Source organism: Rissa tridactyla, chromosome 19 (genome assembly GCF_028500815.1).
Source record: "Rissa tridactyla isolate bRisTri1 chromosome 19, bRisTri1.patW.cur.20221130, whole genome shotgun sequence".
In the NCBI taxonomy this organism is placed as follows: Eukaryota; Metazoa; Chordata; class Aves; order Charadriiformes; family Laridae; genus Rissa; species Rissa tridactyla.
The window spans coordinates 2,408,143-2,426,946 of NC_071484.1; the positions used below are offsets into that span (position 1 = coordinate 2,408,143).

Sequence of the window (18,804 nt, forward strand, 5' to 3'; positions counted from 1 at the left end):
GCCAACTGGCTGGAAACTGGCTTTGCAGAAGACGACCTGGTGTACAACGAGTTGAACGTGAGTCAGCAACGTGCCCTTGCAGCAAAGATGGGCAACAGCGTCTCTGGCTGTATTAGGAAAACGTTGACATCAGGCCAAGGGAGATGATGTTTCCAGACTGAATGTTGCTCCGAGGAGCGTTTAATTTTAAATTGAGTAGTAGATAAAAGAGAGAAGTTGTCCAGGAAGACAGGACTGAAATCAGGAGGTTTCCAGCACAGAGTGTATCAGCCTGAGTAATTCGAATCAATATCAATACGCAACCAACTGGAAAGCAAGGTATTATGTTGCAGAGCGTTAGACAAACATGCCGGTAGGCAAAATACAAGTTCCAGCTATGCTACCGGAATACCTCACCTAGAAATACACTTGACGACAAATAGCACCCTACCAGAAGCAGCTCATCAGACAGTAAAAGATGCAAGATTAAAGCTTCTTAAAAGTGAGATGGATCCTGAGCAGTGCACTAAGTTTGGCTCGAAACACAGCAGTGACTGTAATGTGTATGGACTCGGCATCTCTGCAGGAAGAAACAAACTCCACCACTGTTGGGTTTCACTTCAAAGAAGTGAAATGCAAGAAAATGAGGATACACAGTAAAAATACTGCAGGGGGGTGGGCTTATCTGCAAAGATTTGATACAAATTAGAATTACTACATTGGAGCATACCATCCCCCAAAAACATCTCCAGCACCCCAGAAAGATAGCAGAGCCTGCCAGCAGGCAAAGGGATGCCAGGAAGGAAGAAAGGAAAAAAAGAAAAAAAAAAAAGAGATTGGCTTCCTGAAAGAAATCTCCATCCAAGTGACATTAGGAAAGGTCAAATCCTGACAGGTTCTTGGAGAAAAATCTGCAAAAGGCACAGGAACAACCATGTTTCTTCTCAAGGACAGCAGGAGCAGGCAGTTTCCAACAGGCTGTAAGCGACCTAAGTATTCAGAACGTTCAAAATAAGGCAACAGCAGGGAAAACTAAATGCATATCCCCACACTGATGTTCACCAGGAAGGAGCTTGGGGAGCTCATGGAGACACACGGGGGAAATCTCAACCTCCGTAACAGCTTCTGCTTGTAAATGAACAAAAGGAACAACGAATCACCAGGCCCAGATACCTCCCGAGAGCTCTAACGGATGAAGCTGCTGCTCTCACTCACGGGTAACGCCTGGCCTGAACCCAGCAGAACCAAGCCATGGCTGTGATGACGGTTCTTAAGAAGGGCTCCAGACCGGGCCCAGGACCCTGGCGGTTGGGATGGCTGCTGGCCGGGCTGGGCAAACCAGCAGAAACTGTAACAGATAATATTAACCTGTGTGTCTGTTAGTTTTTACGTTTGTGAAGAAAGAGCATAGCTCTTTTTGAGAGAGAGGCTAATTTCCACATCTACGTAAAGGTGCCAGTAAGTGTCTGAACCGTATGGGCAGATATTCCTCTGGTGCGCATTTGGAAACCCACGTCAATCATTCAGCAGGGCTCCTCAAGGGCTCTTCAGATAACTAACCTGGCATGAGATAAGAGGGATGGTCTTCCCATGTCAAAGGCAGGAATAAAAGGTAAGAATAATTAGTCCGTTCTCAACCTAAAAAAAAAAAATAATTGCCCTTGAGATAACCTGCCCCGACTTCCTCCCCTTCACTGCCTAGCTGTTTGCAGCACTTGTTTCTCTCTCCAAAATGCTTCCATCTTGAGGACTCCCAACGTATGTCAACGGAACTTAAGACAGCAGAAGTTATCAAACCAACACAGTGCTATAATAATGCATTGCATCCCATGAACTCCTGCGTCACAGAGCGGTGACTCACGCTTGTCCAACTCGCAGGATGCAGAAAATGAAGCATGAAAAAGATCTACAGCAGCATCTTGGGGATAAATCCTTTCAGTGATCCAAGGTCAAACTCCCAGCTCTAGACCAGGAGCACCAAATGGAAGTGTTAAAGCCCTTCGTGGCCCTGTTACCAAAATTATTCTGTGCAGCCAGTCACGGATAGGACGGTACAACCCAAACCTGCTGACTGCGTGCGACCTACTGCAGCAGATCGTAGGGATGGCCGTGCTCAGTGTATCTGCAATGCAGCAGAATGACTACCTCCTTCAGCAGCAGCTGAGTATCGTGATGCTTCTCTGCACTCCAGCCTTACGCTTTTCAAAGCGATTTATAGCATCTGCTCACAACCAAACATATGCTGCTTTCTTTGTGAGCCCCGATTTCTAGAAATACGCAGCTCTCTCGGGGAGAATCAGTACAGCGAGAATCACGGCCAGCGCTCACCAGGCAAGTCTCAGGACACTGTTTCCCGCACGCTTCCGTAAAAGCGATGGAAGAGGGTTCCGCGAGTGAAAGGAAAGCAGCTGCTGCTGCAGGTCTGGAAGCTGGGTCCCCCCAGGACGTTCCGATTTGAGGAAATTAACATTTTTATAATGCATGAGGTACGATGCTCAGTTCAGGTATTTTTGTAAGTCAATTACTTTGAAAAAAAAAATCTACCTGGGGGAAAAACCATCATTTGAAGAGACCAGGACACCGCCCTGTCCCAGCAGATACTTTTGCCTGCTTCTGACTCTAAACGTTGTGCTCGTTTGGCTTGTGGGGTTGTTTTGGTTTTGGTTTTTTTTTTTTGGGGGGGGGGGGGGGTTTGCGTTGTTTGTTTGTGGCATTTTATACTAAAGTTGGGCTTGTGAAATCACAGCTCAATCGCTAAAGGGCCAGGACAGCTCTCCGGGGCCACGGCATAGCAGACTGACAGCACGAAAAGAGGCAGACCTCAAATCACCTCGCTCCCTTGTTCCCCGCAGTTCGGAGCCACTCCATTCTCCCCAGCCTTAGCAGAATTGAGCTGGGCCAGGTATTTTACGCCAAAGCCCTAAGTGGATCATTCAGGATCTTTTTCAACATTTCTTCCCGTTTTTCAAAGCCAAGCTCTTCCGCCTTCTGCTGCACGTGACGCTCTCTCTTTCTGCTGAAATTAATTACTTCTGTCTATAATCTACACATTGGAATCTTTCAGAGAGCAGAGTACAGTTGCAGCAAAGCAGGGAAACTAATTATCCAAATTGGCTTCTTTTAATACAGATCCTTTCCGTGTGGGTTGCACTGAGAAATTAACGTGTTTTCTCCCTTTCTCACAAAAGTAAAATCCAGAGTCAGCTCCTCTCAGCCACCACACAACCGTAATTAAAGAGTCCCAGTTGTTGTGCCCGCACCCTGGTTGTCTTTCCCTTTTGGCCTTGTGCGTGAAAACCCCTAGAACAGGAGAGAGCTGCTACTGACTCTGCTCAGCGCTCCAGTAGATGCTGCTAGGAACACAATTAAATGATAAAAACCCACTTGAAACAGCTCAAATATTCTAACTACGCAACAGAAACAACAGCAAAAAAAAAAAAAAAAAGATCAAAAAAGGCCTGAAGCCTTTCATTAAAATAGTGATTATAATTAGTTAAGCAGATCCAGTTTCTTAGCAATAAATGCTTCAGAGAAAAACTTATCCTTTTTTTAGTATCTCCAGTTCTGAGAAGGACGAACATTTGAAATTTTGGTCTCTAAAGACGCAGAGGTTTTGTTAATTAACCTACTGTATTCACCTTCACAAAGCTGAAATTCCATTCCACCTCCATCCAAATTTTGAAAACAATTCCTTTTCGGTTAGAAGTTGAAAGAGCAAGAGAGCACACTTACTGCCCAGACTGGAAGTCCTTCTCATTCACCACAGCACAGTTGGTTAATGACAGCTCGTCGGTGGGACATCTCGCTGCTTGCATGGACTAAAAGAGAGAAAGAGGGAAAGGAAAAAAAAAAAACAAACTATCAAATAAAATTTTATTTTTCCTTTACTAAGCCGAGCCTCGGAACTTCTGGAAATCCATAAAACACAAATAGGTCTCATGAGTATTAACACACTCTGAGCATCGTCCACTGGCCCTGACGAACTCCTCTCTCTCATCATGGTTTCTCCAAATGCTTCTGTTTAATACAGATGTTTGTAGCCAAAACCTCTATGTTGTGTGAGTCTAATATACCTTAATATTTCCTATCATACCTAGGAGAGTACCTAAAAATTACCTAGAAAAAGCCTTCAAGGCCAATGCTGTTAACCTGCTAGTGAACCCTGGAGTTCATGTCACCTCCCTGATCCCTACACCCTGCCAGCAGGAACCAAAGCATTCACTGGGAGGCATTTCTTGCCAAGGAACAAGACATTGGGACGTTTTGAAAGCTGTTACGGCAAAGCAGCCTAGAGAGGGACCAGTTCCACTACAACCCTGGGTACCCCCATCCCGTAACGCTGTGCTGGGTTACAACCAGAGAATCATCCAGGTTGGGAGGGACCTTTCAGATCATGGAGTCCCACCATCAGCCCAACACTGCCAAACCCCCACTGACCCATGTCCCTCAGCACCACGTCTGCCCAGCTTTTAGAGACCTCCAGGGATGGTGACTCCACCACTGCCCTGGGCAACCTCTTCCAATGCTTGACAACCCTCCCGGTGTAAAAATTCTTCCTAATATCCATCCCAAACCTCCCCTGGTGCAATTTGAGGCCGTTTCCTCTTGTCCTATCACCTCAGGAGAAGAGACCAACAATCTCCCAGTTAGAGAGAATATGTGAGGAAAAGAGGGTGGAATAAAGATATTACCTTGCTTCTTCCCTCCCTTTACTCAGAAAACTGAGATCTGAGCACATCCATTCCGGATATACACACTCAAACAAGGCAGGACAGGGCAGCACCAAGAGTCCGCAGGAAGGTGTCACTCTCAGCCAGCTGCTCTCCACCTCCACAGAATCTCTCTATAAAACTTCTCAAAAGAACCATCACGATGCAAACAATATTTCTTACTCCACAGAAAACATCACAGATAGTAAAATTAAGTTAAACAGGCAGTTTCAGCCTATCGCGATTAAAAAGAAAAAAAGAAAATCCCTGCAACAAATTTTGTGGGGGTGTCCCCCCCATCCTTTTTCTAAAGTCAAAGGAGCGATCCTATTTCAAGTGCATCTGTTGAGTTTTTCCCCCCCTCTGCTATTACTCACGAATCAGAAGCTAAAATAACCAAACACCACCAACTCTCAGCCCGGGCTGCCCCATCCCATCCCATCCCATCCCACGGCAGCATCTGGGGGGGGCGCAGCAGGGGAGAACCAAAGAGAAACCTCAGCCCTTTCCTACATCCCTAAAAACCTCACCTGCTTCAGCAGAATTATTCCACAAAACAGTGGCTGAAAGATGAAAATTGGGCTCAGAATGCCTCTAGAAGTGGATAAAGGGACGGGAAGGCAAGATGTCTCTAACACTGGCTATAGACTGAAAAAATAACTTGGAGAAAAGCTAAACTTGACCCCCAGGATGTTACTTTTAGAATCAAAGCACGATTTTCTTTGTCAGATACAAACTTGCAGGCAGTGCAACAGAAACTGCCCGTGTCAACCTACTGCTAAAAGCAATTCAGAACGGATTTTCTCGTAAGGCATCCTTAAATCCCAGCAACGAGAGCACAAACGCACTGATCCTAACGCACACATCCAGATAATTTCCCTTGAGTTACCGTCCTGCTCAGCCTTTCTCCCCCGACCCCTTTGGGCAATTTAAGAGAAGAATCAGAGAAAATTCACCTCCACATGGACCGGAGCAAGCCTGCCCTACAGCTCTAATCAACTTTATATGTCAGAACTTCACTCTTCTCCAGTGCTTGCTATTTGGAGAAGAACTAATTCATTATTTTTATCGAATAGTGCTCAATTGCCCTTGACCGATGTGACAACAGAAAAGGGTTCCATTTTCAGCCTTGAAATAGATTTATCTACATAAATCTCAAGCGTAATAAGAGACTCAAATATTCTTGTAATAAAAAAATACATGAATATCAGTGGACTTCTGACAACCTGCATGTTAAGGCTCACCATCTTTGGGCACTTGGCACAAAAAAGCATTCACCATTTTCTCATTTCTCCTTCCATTTGCGAGGGGACTACTTTGTGAAGGGCATGCCCCGATAAAACGCATTAGGTAGGATATTTCTGGAGAAAACCGAACACAGAGCTCCTGGATTAAGCCTTTTTACAGCACTAGTCCTCAACTGCATTTTTAATCCTTGCTGACAAACTGCTTCCTACTCGTTGACAGCAAGCGCCTGGCAAAGTCGCCGTTCTTCTGCATTATTCCTATCCGCCTTTGGGAACGTGCACGCTTTGCTTTAAGGAAATGCATAAATATAAAGGAATGCATTTGAAATCCACCACTGAGTGCTCCTTATGCAAGCTCCACAACACGACAGACGTGTGGCAAAACATCCTTCAGTACCCGACACAAGAAATAACGTACCAGCAGCACCAGGACTGACTCCGCCAGCCACCCCAGAGCCCGGCACATCCCGCTTCCAGGGAGTCTGGCAGAAGCCCGTTTCTCCCTTGGCAATGCCCACCATTTCAGACCGCTTCTCTAAGCTCTGCCATACTCTCAGCTCTCCAGTATATGCCCTCCTCATGCTCCAAGGCCATTTTGCAGAACTTCGATACATCATCAATATACACAAGTGTTTTTAACATAATACAGCTCATGCAAGACACGGGCGTCACTCAATGGGTGCAGGTTTTCACCAGCGTACAAAGGACAATTTGAGGAAGTCTGGTCACTGAAGAGATGCAGAAACTGGAAAGCACCCAGACAAGAAGGAGGAACACCCCTGCAGTGAACTGCAGGTGCTTTCTCTTGCCTCCCCTCACCCCAGTGTTCCGACCCCCAGACGATGGCTCACGAGGATCCTTGTCAGGGATCCCCTCGCTGCTGTCGCAGCAAGGACGTTGGCATTGGCTGCTCCTGAGCAAGCTTTTCTGGCATAAATGCAGCAGTCCAAAGCCGTAACCTGAGCTACGGCCGGAGGGCCATCATACCCCAGCGGTAGTACTGTCAAGGAACACTTGCACTTCAGGTTCCAGCTTCCCAGGACACCAGCACAAGGACTCCTGGAACGCTGCACCCTCTCCCCTCTCTGCCGCCCACCGCTCACTGCCTGCACTGGCACAGCACGCGTCGGGGAACCGGGGAAGCAAAACCCTTAAGGGCGTTTCTAAGGAATCTTCAAGTATATTTACACAAGCTAATTTTAAGCTAACTAGCAGGTTACTGCTGGCAACTAGGCACGGCAACAGGAAGCTCAGCTCTAGCAAACCACCAGAGCAGATCTTGCAGGTGACAGGGAATGCCATCTGCTGCAGTCACACTGCCGTCGGGACAAGTTTGAAGGTGACCCATATACATCTTCACAGGTTGCGGTTATGCCCATGTCCACAACAGACATATTAAGTGTTGTGAGACCCCCCTGCAGCGCTGCCTCCAGCTCTGGGGCACCAACAGCAGAAGGACACGGAGCTGTTGGAGCGGGGCCAGAGGAGGCCCCGGAGATGCTGGGAGGGCTGGAGCCCCTCTGCTGTGGGGACAGGCTGAGAGAGCTGGGGGGGTTCAGCCTGGGGAAGAGAAGGCTCCGGGGAGACCTCAGAGCCCCTTCCAGTATCTGAAGGGGGCCTACAAGAAAAAGCTGGAGAGGGACTTTTTACAAGGGCACATAGTGATAGGACGAGGGGGAATGGCTTCAAACTGAAAGAGGGGAGATTTAGATTAGATCTCAGGAAGAAATGTTCCCCTCTGAGGGTGGTGAGCCCCTGGCCCAGGTTGCCCAGAGAAGCTGTGGCTGCCCCATCCCTGGAGGGGTTCAAGGCCAGGTTGGACGCGGCTTGGAGCAACCTGGGCTGGTGGGAGGTGTCCCTGCCCAGGGCAGGGGGTGGCACTGGGTGGGCTTGAAGGTCCCTTCAAACCTAAACCATTCCATGATTAGGCCTAAAATAGAAGAAGTCTTCTCTGCCTCCAGTCCTTCCCCTACATATAAACATAAAAACATAAACATGCAAGGAGGAGACTCCAAGGACACCGAAGTTGTAGGGAGGTGACTCCACATGGGAGGCAGCACCTTCTTTCTAAAACACCCTCAGCGAGAGGCATCCATCATCGGTCATGCAGCATCCACTATTAAATCCATGTCTACTCGGAGGTCTACTCCAATATTCCTTCTGTTTACCAAGAGAAAAAATGAGACAACATGATGCACTGATAAATCTTACACTGAAAGGCAAACGTGAAGGACCTCACTTTTGGATTTATGACAAAGCAGTAACGTTGCCTCTACTCCTCTGCCACTGAGCTGATGCTAACCGTGAAACCCCAGCGCCAGGAGGCTCACTGATGCTGACATATTTTACTTTTGCAAAGTTAAAGTTGCCCCAAAGAGCAAACAGCTTCATAATAGAAAAATCACCGTAAGATTGGATCTTTCGGAGATCTTTTTTTTTTTTGCATGGATTGCAGGGATTCCAGTTTTCCTCCACAAAAATACAGAACTGAGTTTTCCTTGCATTTCATAAGAGCTCAGCCCAGAAAGCAATGCGAAGTTATCTGGATACTTGCATACGTACACGAAACGCACCTTTTCTCCTTCCAAATTTCAAAACAAGCACCTGAAGCAAAAGCAAAGAACTGCTGGTTTAAAATGTGACTGGGAAAAAGAATGAATAATAAAAATCTCTGGAATATTACAGCTGGTACGCTGTATTACATTGTTACGTGGGCGAGCACATAGTACAAAAATGCAGCTAATATTTGGGAATTGTTAAGGCTGATGATAGAGGAAGCTAAAGAAAAACATGTTTCCCATTACTCAGACCCCACAGGAGATAAGTTGGTGGTAGATAATAGAAGCGCACTACTACCTGTCAGCTGCTACTGAATAGAAGAGCTAAAATATTACATGCTAAGGCAGAGATGCTCTTCATTTGAAACAGCTTAACTCCTTTCATCTCCTGATCCCACCCACGAGATTATGGAACAGCTTCTAAAGCCGAGGCAGGTTTTGTTCTGTACACTGTTTCTACGGGGTTTGTAAGACAAATAGTTAGTGTTGTACGTTTAAAATTTTCTTTTGTGTAAAACATATAGACATAGATATATGCATGCATGTATATGCATCTGTACAGATACATAATTTCTGTCATGCTGATGTTGGCAGACAAGCGTTAAGAAACACGACAACTCTGAATACTTGAAATTTCTGTTTCCTCTGGAGAGCCCATTGCCAGCTGCGCAGAAATGGGGATCCCCCACTCCAAAAACCTCTCTGGTAACAGCTCTGAGGCACCACAGCGCCTCCGAGCCCAGAGCTTCATCGCACAGAGAAGAGGACAACAAGGAACCTGTACAGCAGATATTCTTAGGAAGAAAGTTTAGTCCATATTTACTGAGGACCAAGCAGACGTGTGCCTGCCTGGTGGCTGCGTGGCAGCACGGCTGACTCGAAGGTGTTTGAAGTCACACACTCATTCACCACTAAAAGGCTGCAAATAAAATTAAGTTTGAATACTGAAAGGAAGAATTATGATACTAAAGGAGCTCTGAAGATAAACAAGGAACAGAGGTGATGATATGTAGACCCTACACTGTCCAGGACTGTGCTGCTGACGGAAAGCAGACATGCATGAAGCATTGCCCGATATAAAAATCCAATGGACCAAGTAACAACAGGATCCAAGATGAACATTAAAACCGCAAACATCAGGAGCCAGCTGCACACAGATGACAAACACTGGCACGCAGAAAGATGAGCTGCAGCAGAGCTGGGTCAGCAATAGCCTGGGAGAAGGAGACAAATCAAGGTCTCCCAGCAAGAAATGCCTGAGGAGGATTATGACTACTGTCTCTCTACATACACATACACCATGGAGCTGAAAATGGAGAGGAAAAACAATTCCACACTAAAGGACAGGAGAAATTGGTATAAAACAATAGCAACGCTATCACAGCTACTGCCTAGCAGTGAAGACAGGGTTCCTGACCAGAAGAGGAAGCTGGCACCGTAATGGCCTATAGCGGGAAACAGTAAAGACAACACCAAAACTCCTCTGAAGAAGGCATTCAGTAATATTTATGAAAGGAATAACAACATGATGCCTACAACAGGAACCAGACTCAGCAACAGGAGATGTCCCAAATGCTGTGTTTCTAAAATTAGCAAAAAAAACAACAAAAAAAACAAAGAGAGACAAAAAGGAAGTTAAGGAAGTTTGCAGAAGGTTTTTCTGGACACCTCAAAAAAAAAAAATTACTTGAATAAAGCTTCCAGAGTTCTGCAGCTACAAGAAGAGATCAAACACCTACAGATAACTTTTTGGAACAGCAGGAGTGGCAAGACAGGTTTCCTTTCCAGATCTCCAGTGAGTCAGAGCGCCCTGCTGTGCCCGGCAGGTTAAGCTCGCTGTCCCCCGGGACAGGCAGCCCTGCCTGGCTGCTCAGGACCGGCCTTTCCATCTGCTCCAACTGACCTCTAGGTTACTTTCCTGGAAGCTTTTATCTCCTGCGTTCTCTCTTGATAACACGCTCACAAATTCTGATTTTCTTCTCCTACTAAAAGAGGAGCACATTAGGAAAGTTAAAATCTCAGAATTAACATTTAAATTTTCGTCAAAGACAGGGAACTCTGAGCCAACCAACACCAAGACAGCCTCAGCACGGCGTCCGGACAGGAGCGAGGGATGAGACGGCACCCTCCTTCCCGCACCCCCAGCGCTAGGAATCCTCTCCCTGCGCTGGCTCCGGCAGCACCACGGCTGTGCCACACACACCAGCTGCTGACACGGAACCCCAAACGGCTTAAAATAGGGGCGAGGGAAGAGTTCGCATCACCCCCTGAATCACCCAGGGACAGGAAGGAAACAGGGAATGTTTTCCCCTGCACTGTTCCATGCCTGCGCCACAGGTAGCTTTCTCCTCCTCATCTGATAACAGAGTTACCTACACCAGCAAGGGAGGTCAAGCCCAACCCTCAGCGGGGTCAGCAATACAGACACCAACTAGTCTTCGCTGGCAGGTCTTTATATGCAATATACACTTAACACATTTTCTGTTTTCCTTATCTCATAGCAGACATGCGCTCCCCCCGTGGGCCTGGGCAGTAATCTAGAAATTACTTCCGTCTTAGCAGACGAAATCCACTTTATTAGCGCGGAAGTGCCTATCTTAGCAATGAGAGGATATTGGTTTTGAGGGTGGCGACTGCTGCTTACCCTTTGTTTGCAAAGTTTACAGCCAAATGAATTCCGTTCTGCAACGGGAGCTTTGTAACTCCAACACTCCTTTACCCAGGGCAGTTAAGACATATGTAACTTTGGGAATTTGGCCGTACAGTTTCCATTATTTTGCAATGTTGTCAGAGATACAATTTACAGTTCCAAGACGGAACGGTTTGCCTGATCTAAAAGAGCAAGAGAAAGAAAGGTGCTAAAGGAGAACTTCTACGAGCTACTAATATCACACAGCATCTATAATCCACTGGAACAGGTCGCTGTGCCCAAAGATGTCATTCTCCGTACCAGTTCCTTACAATGTGATCAGTAAAGTGATTTCAGAGAATACATCTGTACTGGGCTGCTGTGCCATAAACTGGGAAGCTGTTTCCTGACAATTTAGCACAAACATCAGCTCCACCTTCCAATTAAGCAATAACGACCCAGAATAGGTGCATTTGTAATTAACACATCCATTTTTGGAGTGGATGTTGCCTCACGTTTCTTCCGCAAGTCAAGATGATCAACAATTTAATTACAGGGAATTGCTACTTGTCATGTTTCATCTAAACCTGTTTTAAAAGTGCTTAAAGGAATGAAACGTCACACAACCAGGTCTAAGCTGCCAGCCTAGGATGCGAGTCATGGGATTTTGACACATTAGCTGTGAGGACACCCAATGGACGCAAACTTCTTCCCATTTATTTTGAGAAGTTACCCAATAACAACAGGAACAAGACTAAAAATATCCCCTTAAACTTGGGATTTCCCTCGTGAAAGCCTGAGATGCTGCTATCCCTGTATACTTGCAGCTTACCCCACTGCGTTCTGGCACTAAACTCCTCCAGAACACTGATGTACCAAACGCTGCCCAGTCGTAAGCAGTTTGTGTCTAAGATGCAAGTATTTCTGTATTTTCTACACAAAAAGCACACAAGTTGACACAACTCTAGGGCATAAATTACTCCAGACGTCTTGACAGACGGTCACTGCTTTATTGCATCCCAGGAGACTAGAGGAAAGCGTTAAATCTTTTTACACTGCAAACATTTGACCTTCCTGAACTGAGCATCTGACACACATAGGCAGGGAAGAGCACACCAGTGCAAGCGCAGGACAAGAGAGCGCCTGAAGAACTATATATTCAGCCTTGATTTAACAAGCAGTAGTATCCTCAGTTGGCGCAAAGATGGAGTAATAGGATACTGCGTTGAAAGCTTTTCTATTAATTGTAGCAATTGTGTTCCTTGCTTGAATTTTTCTCTTCTCCAACACAACTCTCCAATTCCTGGAGGCCAACAAACTTCTGACGATGGACAATATGGATATCGAGTCACAAAACTCTGGTCTCTGCCAGGGAACTTCCCTGATTTGACAGCATCCTGACAGGTATATGAACGACTGTGTCATGTAGAGACCACGCTCTGAACCTTGTCCCTCCAAAAAAATATCGCAGTTACTAAGATCATCGCTATCTGTCATGCTGCTCGGGGGTCTGCTAGCAGTCACTGCACCGGGGCTTCCTAAAGCCTGTCCCCTCTCTCACGCTTCTGGATGCATTTGGGCAGTATCCACCAACTCCCACCTGGATCAAAAAAAAAAAAGATCAAATCATGCCTCAAGGATCTAATTTTTAGTTCTCAGATTTTTTGGTACATTTTCATGTAAAGTCAGAAATCAATCATAACTTTATTTCACTGAGAAGTATGTCCTGCCTGAGGAGCAATTTAGCAAAATAGAAGTACGACTATTTTCTAAGGACAGGTTTTCTGCTGACTCAAGCAGAGCTGATTTTATGACAGAACACCCTCCAAATTTACAGGGAAGACATCTCCTAAACCACAAGGCCTTCTCCTGAATGACCTCTGGGCTCTAAGGTTCAGGACACAGAACAGAGGACAGGAAGAGAGAAGACCTTGCTGTGCTATGGGAATAAAATTTTTCAAAAAAGTAACATTTAAGAAATTCACACTTGAAATGATCCTTAAAAGGATTCTTCGATTTTTACAGATTTTTCCTACTAAGAAAAATTCATAACAAAACATAGTCGTTCTGGCCTGTCCACTATAAGAGGTGTGACATACCAGCACCCCCAGAACGGGAGATGGAGTGGCAGCACTGACATCTCCCCATTGCGTTGTCTTTTTACGTATGGCTTTGGGCACACTGCTGCTGCAAAACTAAGGCAAGCAACAAACTAATCAAAGATGACAAGGTCAGATATCCCATGCTCAAACACACTCACGTGGTCACAGGGTTGTCAGAATTTTATTCTCGATAATTTAGCGTGGGATTTTATAATGCAGAAGCCCTGCAAGAAGGGCACGAGTCTATTGGCGATGATTTCACAAGACAGGTATGCAGCTGCAGAAGTGATCTCAGAGATTCAGATTTAGTTTTCTCCCATTTCCCTAAAACATTGCTAAAACCCTATTTCATCATACTACATATTAGGAAACACTAAAAAAAGATAAGTGATAATAGAAGGATCAGTACCACACTGCAAGAAGGAAGTAAGTTGATTCATAAATGTTTCTTTAGTTGCCTGATGACACCTGCATCTATGAAGGCTGCTTCCATATGTTAGCAGAAATCAGACTTCAAAGCTTTAACCCATAAACATAAAATCCAGCCCTCATTATTTCAAAGTTTCCACCAAACTATCCAACCTAAAACTGCCCCGGCATTGACTGGAAGGAGTACACGAGAGCACACGTTAGTCCAGCAATACCTTCAGCATCACAAAACACGGAGGGATGCAGCCTGTCCTTCACCACCCTTCCCATTATGGCTACACTTCTCAATTTGACGGTTGATTTCAAGAGCAATACATCTTCTGCTCAAGGCACAAGCTCTTCTGGAGGAGTTATGGCACAGTTCTGTAAGGCAAACCAACATCGGCTGGTGCCCGAGTGAAACCAAAACCATTTCCAACCCAATACAGATGTGAATCTCTCCCAAGAAGCAAACAGGTGAGTGTCTCCGACCACTGGGCTAATGGCAATACCACTCCAAATGAGTCCCAAATAGCAAATAAAGAAAAATTAAGGTTGTTATACCATTCACACTACATAAAACAGCCAATATTTCTAATCATCATGAACTGTTATACAAGCTGCAGCTATTACAAGACTTTAATATTCCTTAAAGAAAAAAAAAAACAAACACTAGTGTCTCTGAGAGACACCAACATCCACGTTACCAAATCACCACTCAGCACACGATTTCCTCTCTGAAGACAGACAGACAGACCTCCTGCCAGCTTGCAAGAGAAAAACTGCAGTCACACAGACCTGCTTCATCTCCTGCACCATTTCTCTATGTAGCTCTTCAATCTGGCACAGGCACAGCCCGTTCCAGATCAACAGCTTGACACTGGCTGGAACAAGGCAGAGAAATCATCTGGCCTTTCTACATCCCCTTGAGAACTAATTCCTAATGAGGTTCGAAGCTACAGACAGCACCAGTTAACTTCCAGAAGTCCAGTTTTAGTACAAGGGATCCATAACCAACTACGGACACAGCTAGACAGCTTTACGCCATTCCTGCTTCTGCAGTAAATACTGGCTGATGTCTTGGCAAGACTCAGAGCGCTGTTTGCGTGCCTAATGATTACCGCGCAGAGACGCAGAATAAATTATAACAGAAACAACCATTATTTCTAATCATCATAAAATATTTTTCCTATAAATTTCAATCACCTTTAATCACTGTCTCTTCCTTGCAATTGAGGAACCCCAGTGCAATAAAGGGAGCAGAGTAATATACCTGAAACAGCACTAGACAATTAATAAGATTTGGCTTATCGTTTGTCTAAATTATTTAAAACATAACTAGAGGTATAAAAGTTTTGTCTCTCTTCTACATCAGGAAAGTGATTCATTTCTCTCTGTAAAAGAATACATACGCAAATCAAATCACATGGGTCTAATAAAAAGGCTAAGCTCCAAATTGCATTGCAGGACATTTTTTCAGGCCAGAAATAGTCACCGAAGCTTCCTCTACCCATTCGCCAGTTTTAACCACCTTTTAAAAATGCTGACAACAGAACAGCATCAGTGTTCCAGGATCAGACTCACCTGTTGTACCCAGCGATATCACACACCACCATCCTCCTACCTACTGTTCCTTATTTATACAGACAAGGATCACAATAGATCCAATGTCACATCCGGAACGCCTGCTGCTGCTTGCTCACCCTGACCTCCGCGCCCTCTTCAGAGCTGCTGCTATCCCACATGCAAGCTGGAGGGAGCAGGCAGCTCGTTTGTTAATTTACATGAACAGCATTCAACACACTGCAAGACTGGATCAAACTCAGAAAAATGGTATTAAACACTTTGCTTAAGAACCCTCTTCACAGTATTAAATAATTTGATAATTCTGCAATATTTGTAGATAAATCATGAAAACACTGGAAGCTTCCTCGTAACCCAAGGAAAGCATCACCCACTCAAATTGCCAGATTACAAGGCAATTAAGCTCCAGTCTTTCTCTTAAATTTGTATAAATCCCCTCTTTCCTCCACCAGGCTTCCAAGTTGGCCAAATAAAGGGACATTTTTTCAGGTGTTTAGTAGCACAAAAGCTCCCAGCAGCAGGAAAAAGTTGGGGCTCATCCCTCTCCTTCCTCCCCACAGCCCCTGTCACCACCTCCAGCACTCAGGCCCTTTGCTGAGCCTTTCCAGTACACGAGGGCAGCTGAAAATTAACTCATCGAACTACACAGTTTTCTCTGTCGACGCTGAAAAGGCTCAGGGGAGCAAGTGATCAGGGTGCAAGACAAGACCACTGCAGCCAGACTGGTTTAGGCTACAAGGAGTCTCAGCACGACGTTGATTGTGGCTAAAATGATCTTACCACTGATGAAAGCACTGGGCTCCTGTTTCTGGCAACAGGAAGCTGCAAAAAAGCTAGTCAAAACACACAGATTTCTCCTGGGTTGGCTGCAAAGGGTGCGATGAAGAAAAAAAGGTGCAAGAAAGAAAGAGAGACCACGTATCTGGATCAGGGACAAAAGAAAAGCTCTTAACAAGAGAGAGACTGCAAAACATGTGATTTTTTTTTTTTTCCTCAATTAATCAGCCACATTTTAGAGGTGGCACTCGAGCAGATCTGCTCACCTGTGACACACAGCTTATCACTGGGCCAAATTTCTCACCACTGCTCTAACCTCCACTGCTCTGCATCACACCACTGCACCATCTGTCGATGCATCCACCAGACAAACCACAGCACAAAAAACTATGAAAAAAAGAATCCAGTCCCCAAGATCTCAATCGCTGGATTGTTTGACCAAGACAGAAATTTCAGCCTGAAGCAGAGATTAATGAAAAATGTGACTTTCACAAGCTGTTATCCAGCTAAGCATGACTGAGCTGATGGCAAAGAGAAGAGCAATCTTAACTGCACCTTGCAGCACTCGGAGATGGACACCTGAAAACAGAGGAGACATACAAGGCACTACAAAAAGTGATTTGACAGACAAGACTGTTCCTTCACAGTTTAAGGCCTTTTAGGACACTTGCTGATATTATCTAAGCAATCACCGATAAGGGATTTTTTTATTTGTTAAATAAACAACGGAATAAAATCGCTGCACAACCCTTAAGGTGTGTTTAAACTCAACACCATTTGGACCCACACCACAGCAGGGTGGCTGGCTGGTGCCCACGGGGCAGAGGAGTCTCTAGGGCCTCAGAGAACCCTACAAACCTGCCCCATATCCCACAGCACTGAGGGGTCACCACAGCCTCATAGCACCCTTAGGGGACTCTAAAATCCTGACAGACACCCCACAGGGACAGGAGTCACCCCAGCCTCATGGAGGCCCTCGGGGAATCCCACAATCCTGCTCCCAGAGCGCCAAGGGGTCACCCCACTCTCACAGCATCCTTAGAAGACCCTGCTCCACATCCCCCAGGGAGAGGGGTCACCACAGCCTCACAGCACCCCTATGGCACCCTAAATCCTCACAGCAGCACCCAAAGATCACTAGGGCTTCATAGCAGCCTTAGGGGACCCCAGGGTCCTGCCCCACACCCCATGGGGAGAGGGGTCACCCCAGCCGCATGGTGCTCCTGAGGGCGCCCTAGAAGCTCACCCCACAGCACTGAGGGGTGACCCCAGGCTCGCAGCACCCCTAGGGCACCCTAAAATCCTGCCCTGCATCCCACAGGGGCACTGCAACCTCACAGCACCCTTAGTGAGCGCTTAATCCTGCCCCGCGCTCACAGGGAGAGGGCTCACCCCGGCCTCACAGCGCTCCTGAGGGAACCCCACAGCCCTGCCCCACACCCCACGTCACCAAGAGGCCACCCCGGCCCCACAGCATCCCTGGGGGACCCTAAAATCCTGCCCCAGAGGGAGAGGGGTCACCCTGGCCTCATAGTGCTCCTGAGGGAGCCCCGCAGTCCTGCCCCATGCGCCACATCACCTCAGCCCCACGCCACCCCTGGGGGACCCGACACTCCTGCCTCACAGGGAGAGGGGCCTCCCCGGCCTCACTGCACCCTCAGGGGACCCCACACCGCTGAGGGGGTCGCCACAGCCTCACAGCACCCACGGGGGGACCCCCCCACCCCCCCAGGGCTGAACGACCACCCCGTCAGCGGGGCTGCGAGAAGCCACCGAAGCGCCCCAGCGCCCAGCGAGGAGCCGAAGCGGAGGGGCAGGTAGCGGCAGGGCGGGAAGGGTCCGGGTCCCCGTCCCCCCCTCCCACTTACCCGCCCCGCCATCTTGCCGCTGCACCCGGCCCGCAGCGCCGCGCCGCCCGACAGCCGCGCCGCAGCCACGGTCCCGCCCCGCCGCCGCCAGGGGGCGGTGCAGCGCAGGCGCCGCGGCGGGGCGGAGCGGGTCCCTGAGGGGCGGGGCGGTCCTGCCCCCTGCACGGCCGGTGCCCCCGGATTGGCCGTTCCGCCCACCGCGCCCAGGCACTGACGACCGCCTCCCGGTACTGCCCGCCCATTGGCCTGGCAGCGGGGGGGGAGGGCGTTCTGCGGTACGTCAGCGGGGAGCGCATTGGGATTGGCCGGTGGGGCGGCGCGCGGGGCGGTGTGGGCGGAGCCGCGGTTCTCCTCACGGCGGGGGGGAGCTGCGGATGGGGCGATCCCGGCCTCTGGTACCGCCCTGAGGGCACCGGCCTCGGGCTGGGCGGGCCGGGGTTTGCCCTGAGGGAAGGGGCGGAGGCCGGGGCTGAGCCCCGCGGTGTGAGTGGGGCGCGGGGACGAGCCCTGGGCAGGGCCCTGCCAGCAGCACGGGCCCCTCAGGGCCGGGAGACCCTCACGCCGCCGGGCCCCCGCACAGCCTCCGGTGAGCGGGTTTGCGGTGCTGCCCTGGCTTGAGCCGCACGGGGCTGATTCCTCTGTCAGCAATTTACGTTTCAGTAAGGTCTCTTCTAATGCCTGGGAAAACCGCGCTTTTAGAAGACTCTAGTATCTGAATGTGTGAAAATATTTACTTTACAGCCAGCTCTGGCATGTGGCTTTCAAGGTCTCAGTGTTTTCAAGCCTTCCAGGTGGAGGGCTGTGGAGGAGCTGGCCTGGGCACTTGCACCAAGCTGCCAACAGGGTTATTTTGTAGCATGACCGTCACAGTATAGATTAGGATGTTTGCTGAGGAGTTCTCTCTCCCCCTTGGTGGCTGGGATCCAGAGAACGCAGGAGCCAC

The 18,804-nt window shown here is 47.8% G+C and overlaps 1 protein-coding gene across 2 annotated transcripts in view; it reads right to left on the minus strand.

Annotated features, from left to right (window-relative positions):
• NSF (N-ethylmaleimide sensitive factor, vesicle fusing ATPase) overlaps positions 1-17,956 on the minus strand; it is an 85,305-nt gene extending 67,349 nt beyond the window's left edge. For both annotated transcript variants that reach the window (XM_054224536.1, XM_054224537.1), the window contains exons 1-2: positions 17,862-17,956; positions 3,712-3,797 (exon numbers count right to left, since the gene is read on the minus strand). In XM_054224536.1, the coding sequence (XP_054080511.1) occupies positions 3,712-3,797; positions 17,862-17,873 (98 nt within the window). In that variant the 5' untranslated portion in view covers positions 17,874-17,956. The remainder of the gene's footprint in view (positions 1-3,711; positions 3,798-17,861) is intronic.
• Positions 17,957-18,804: the final 848 nt, after the last annotated feature.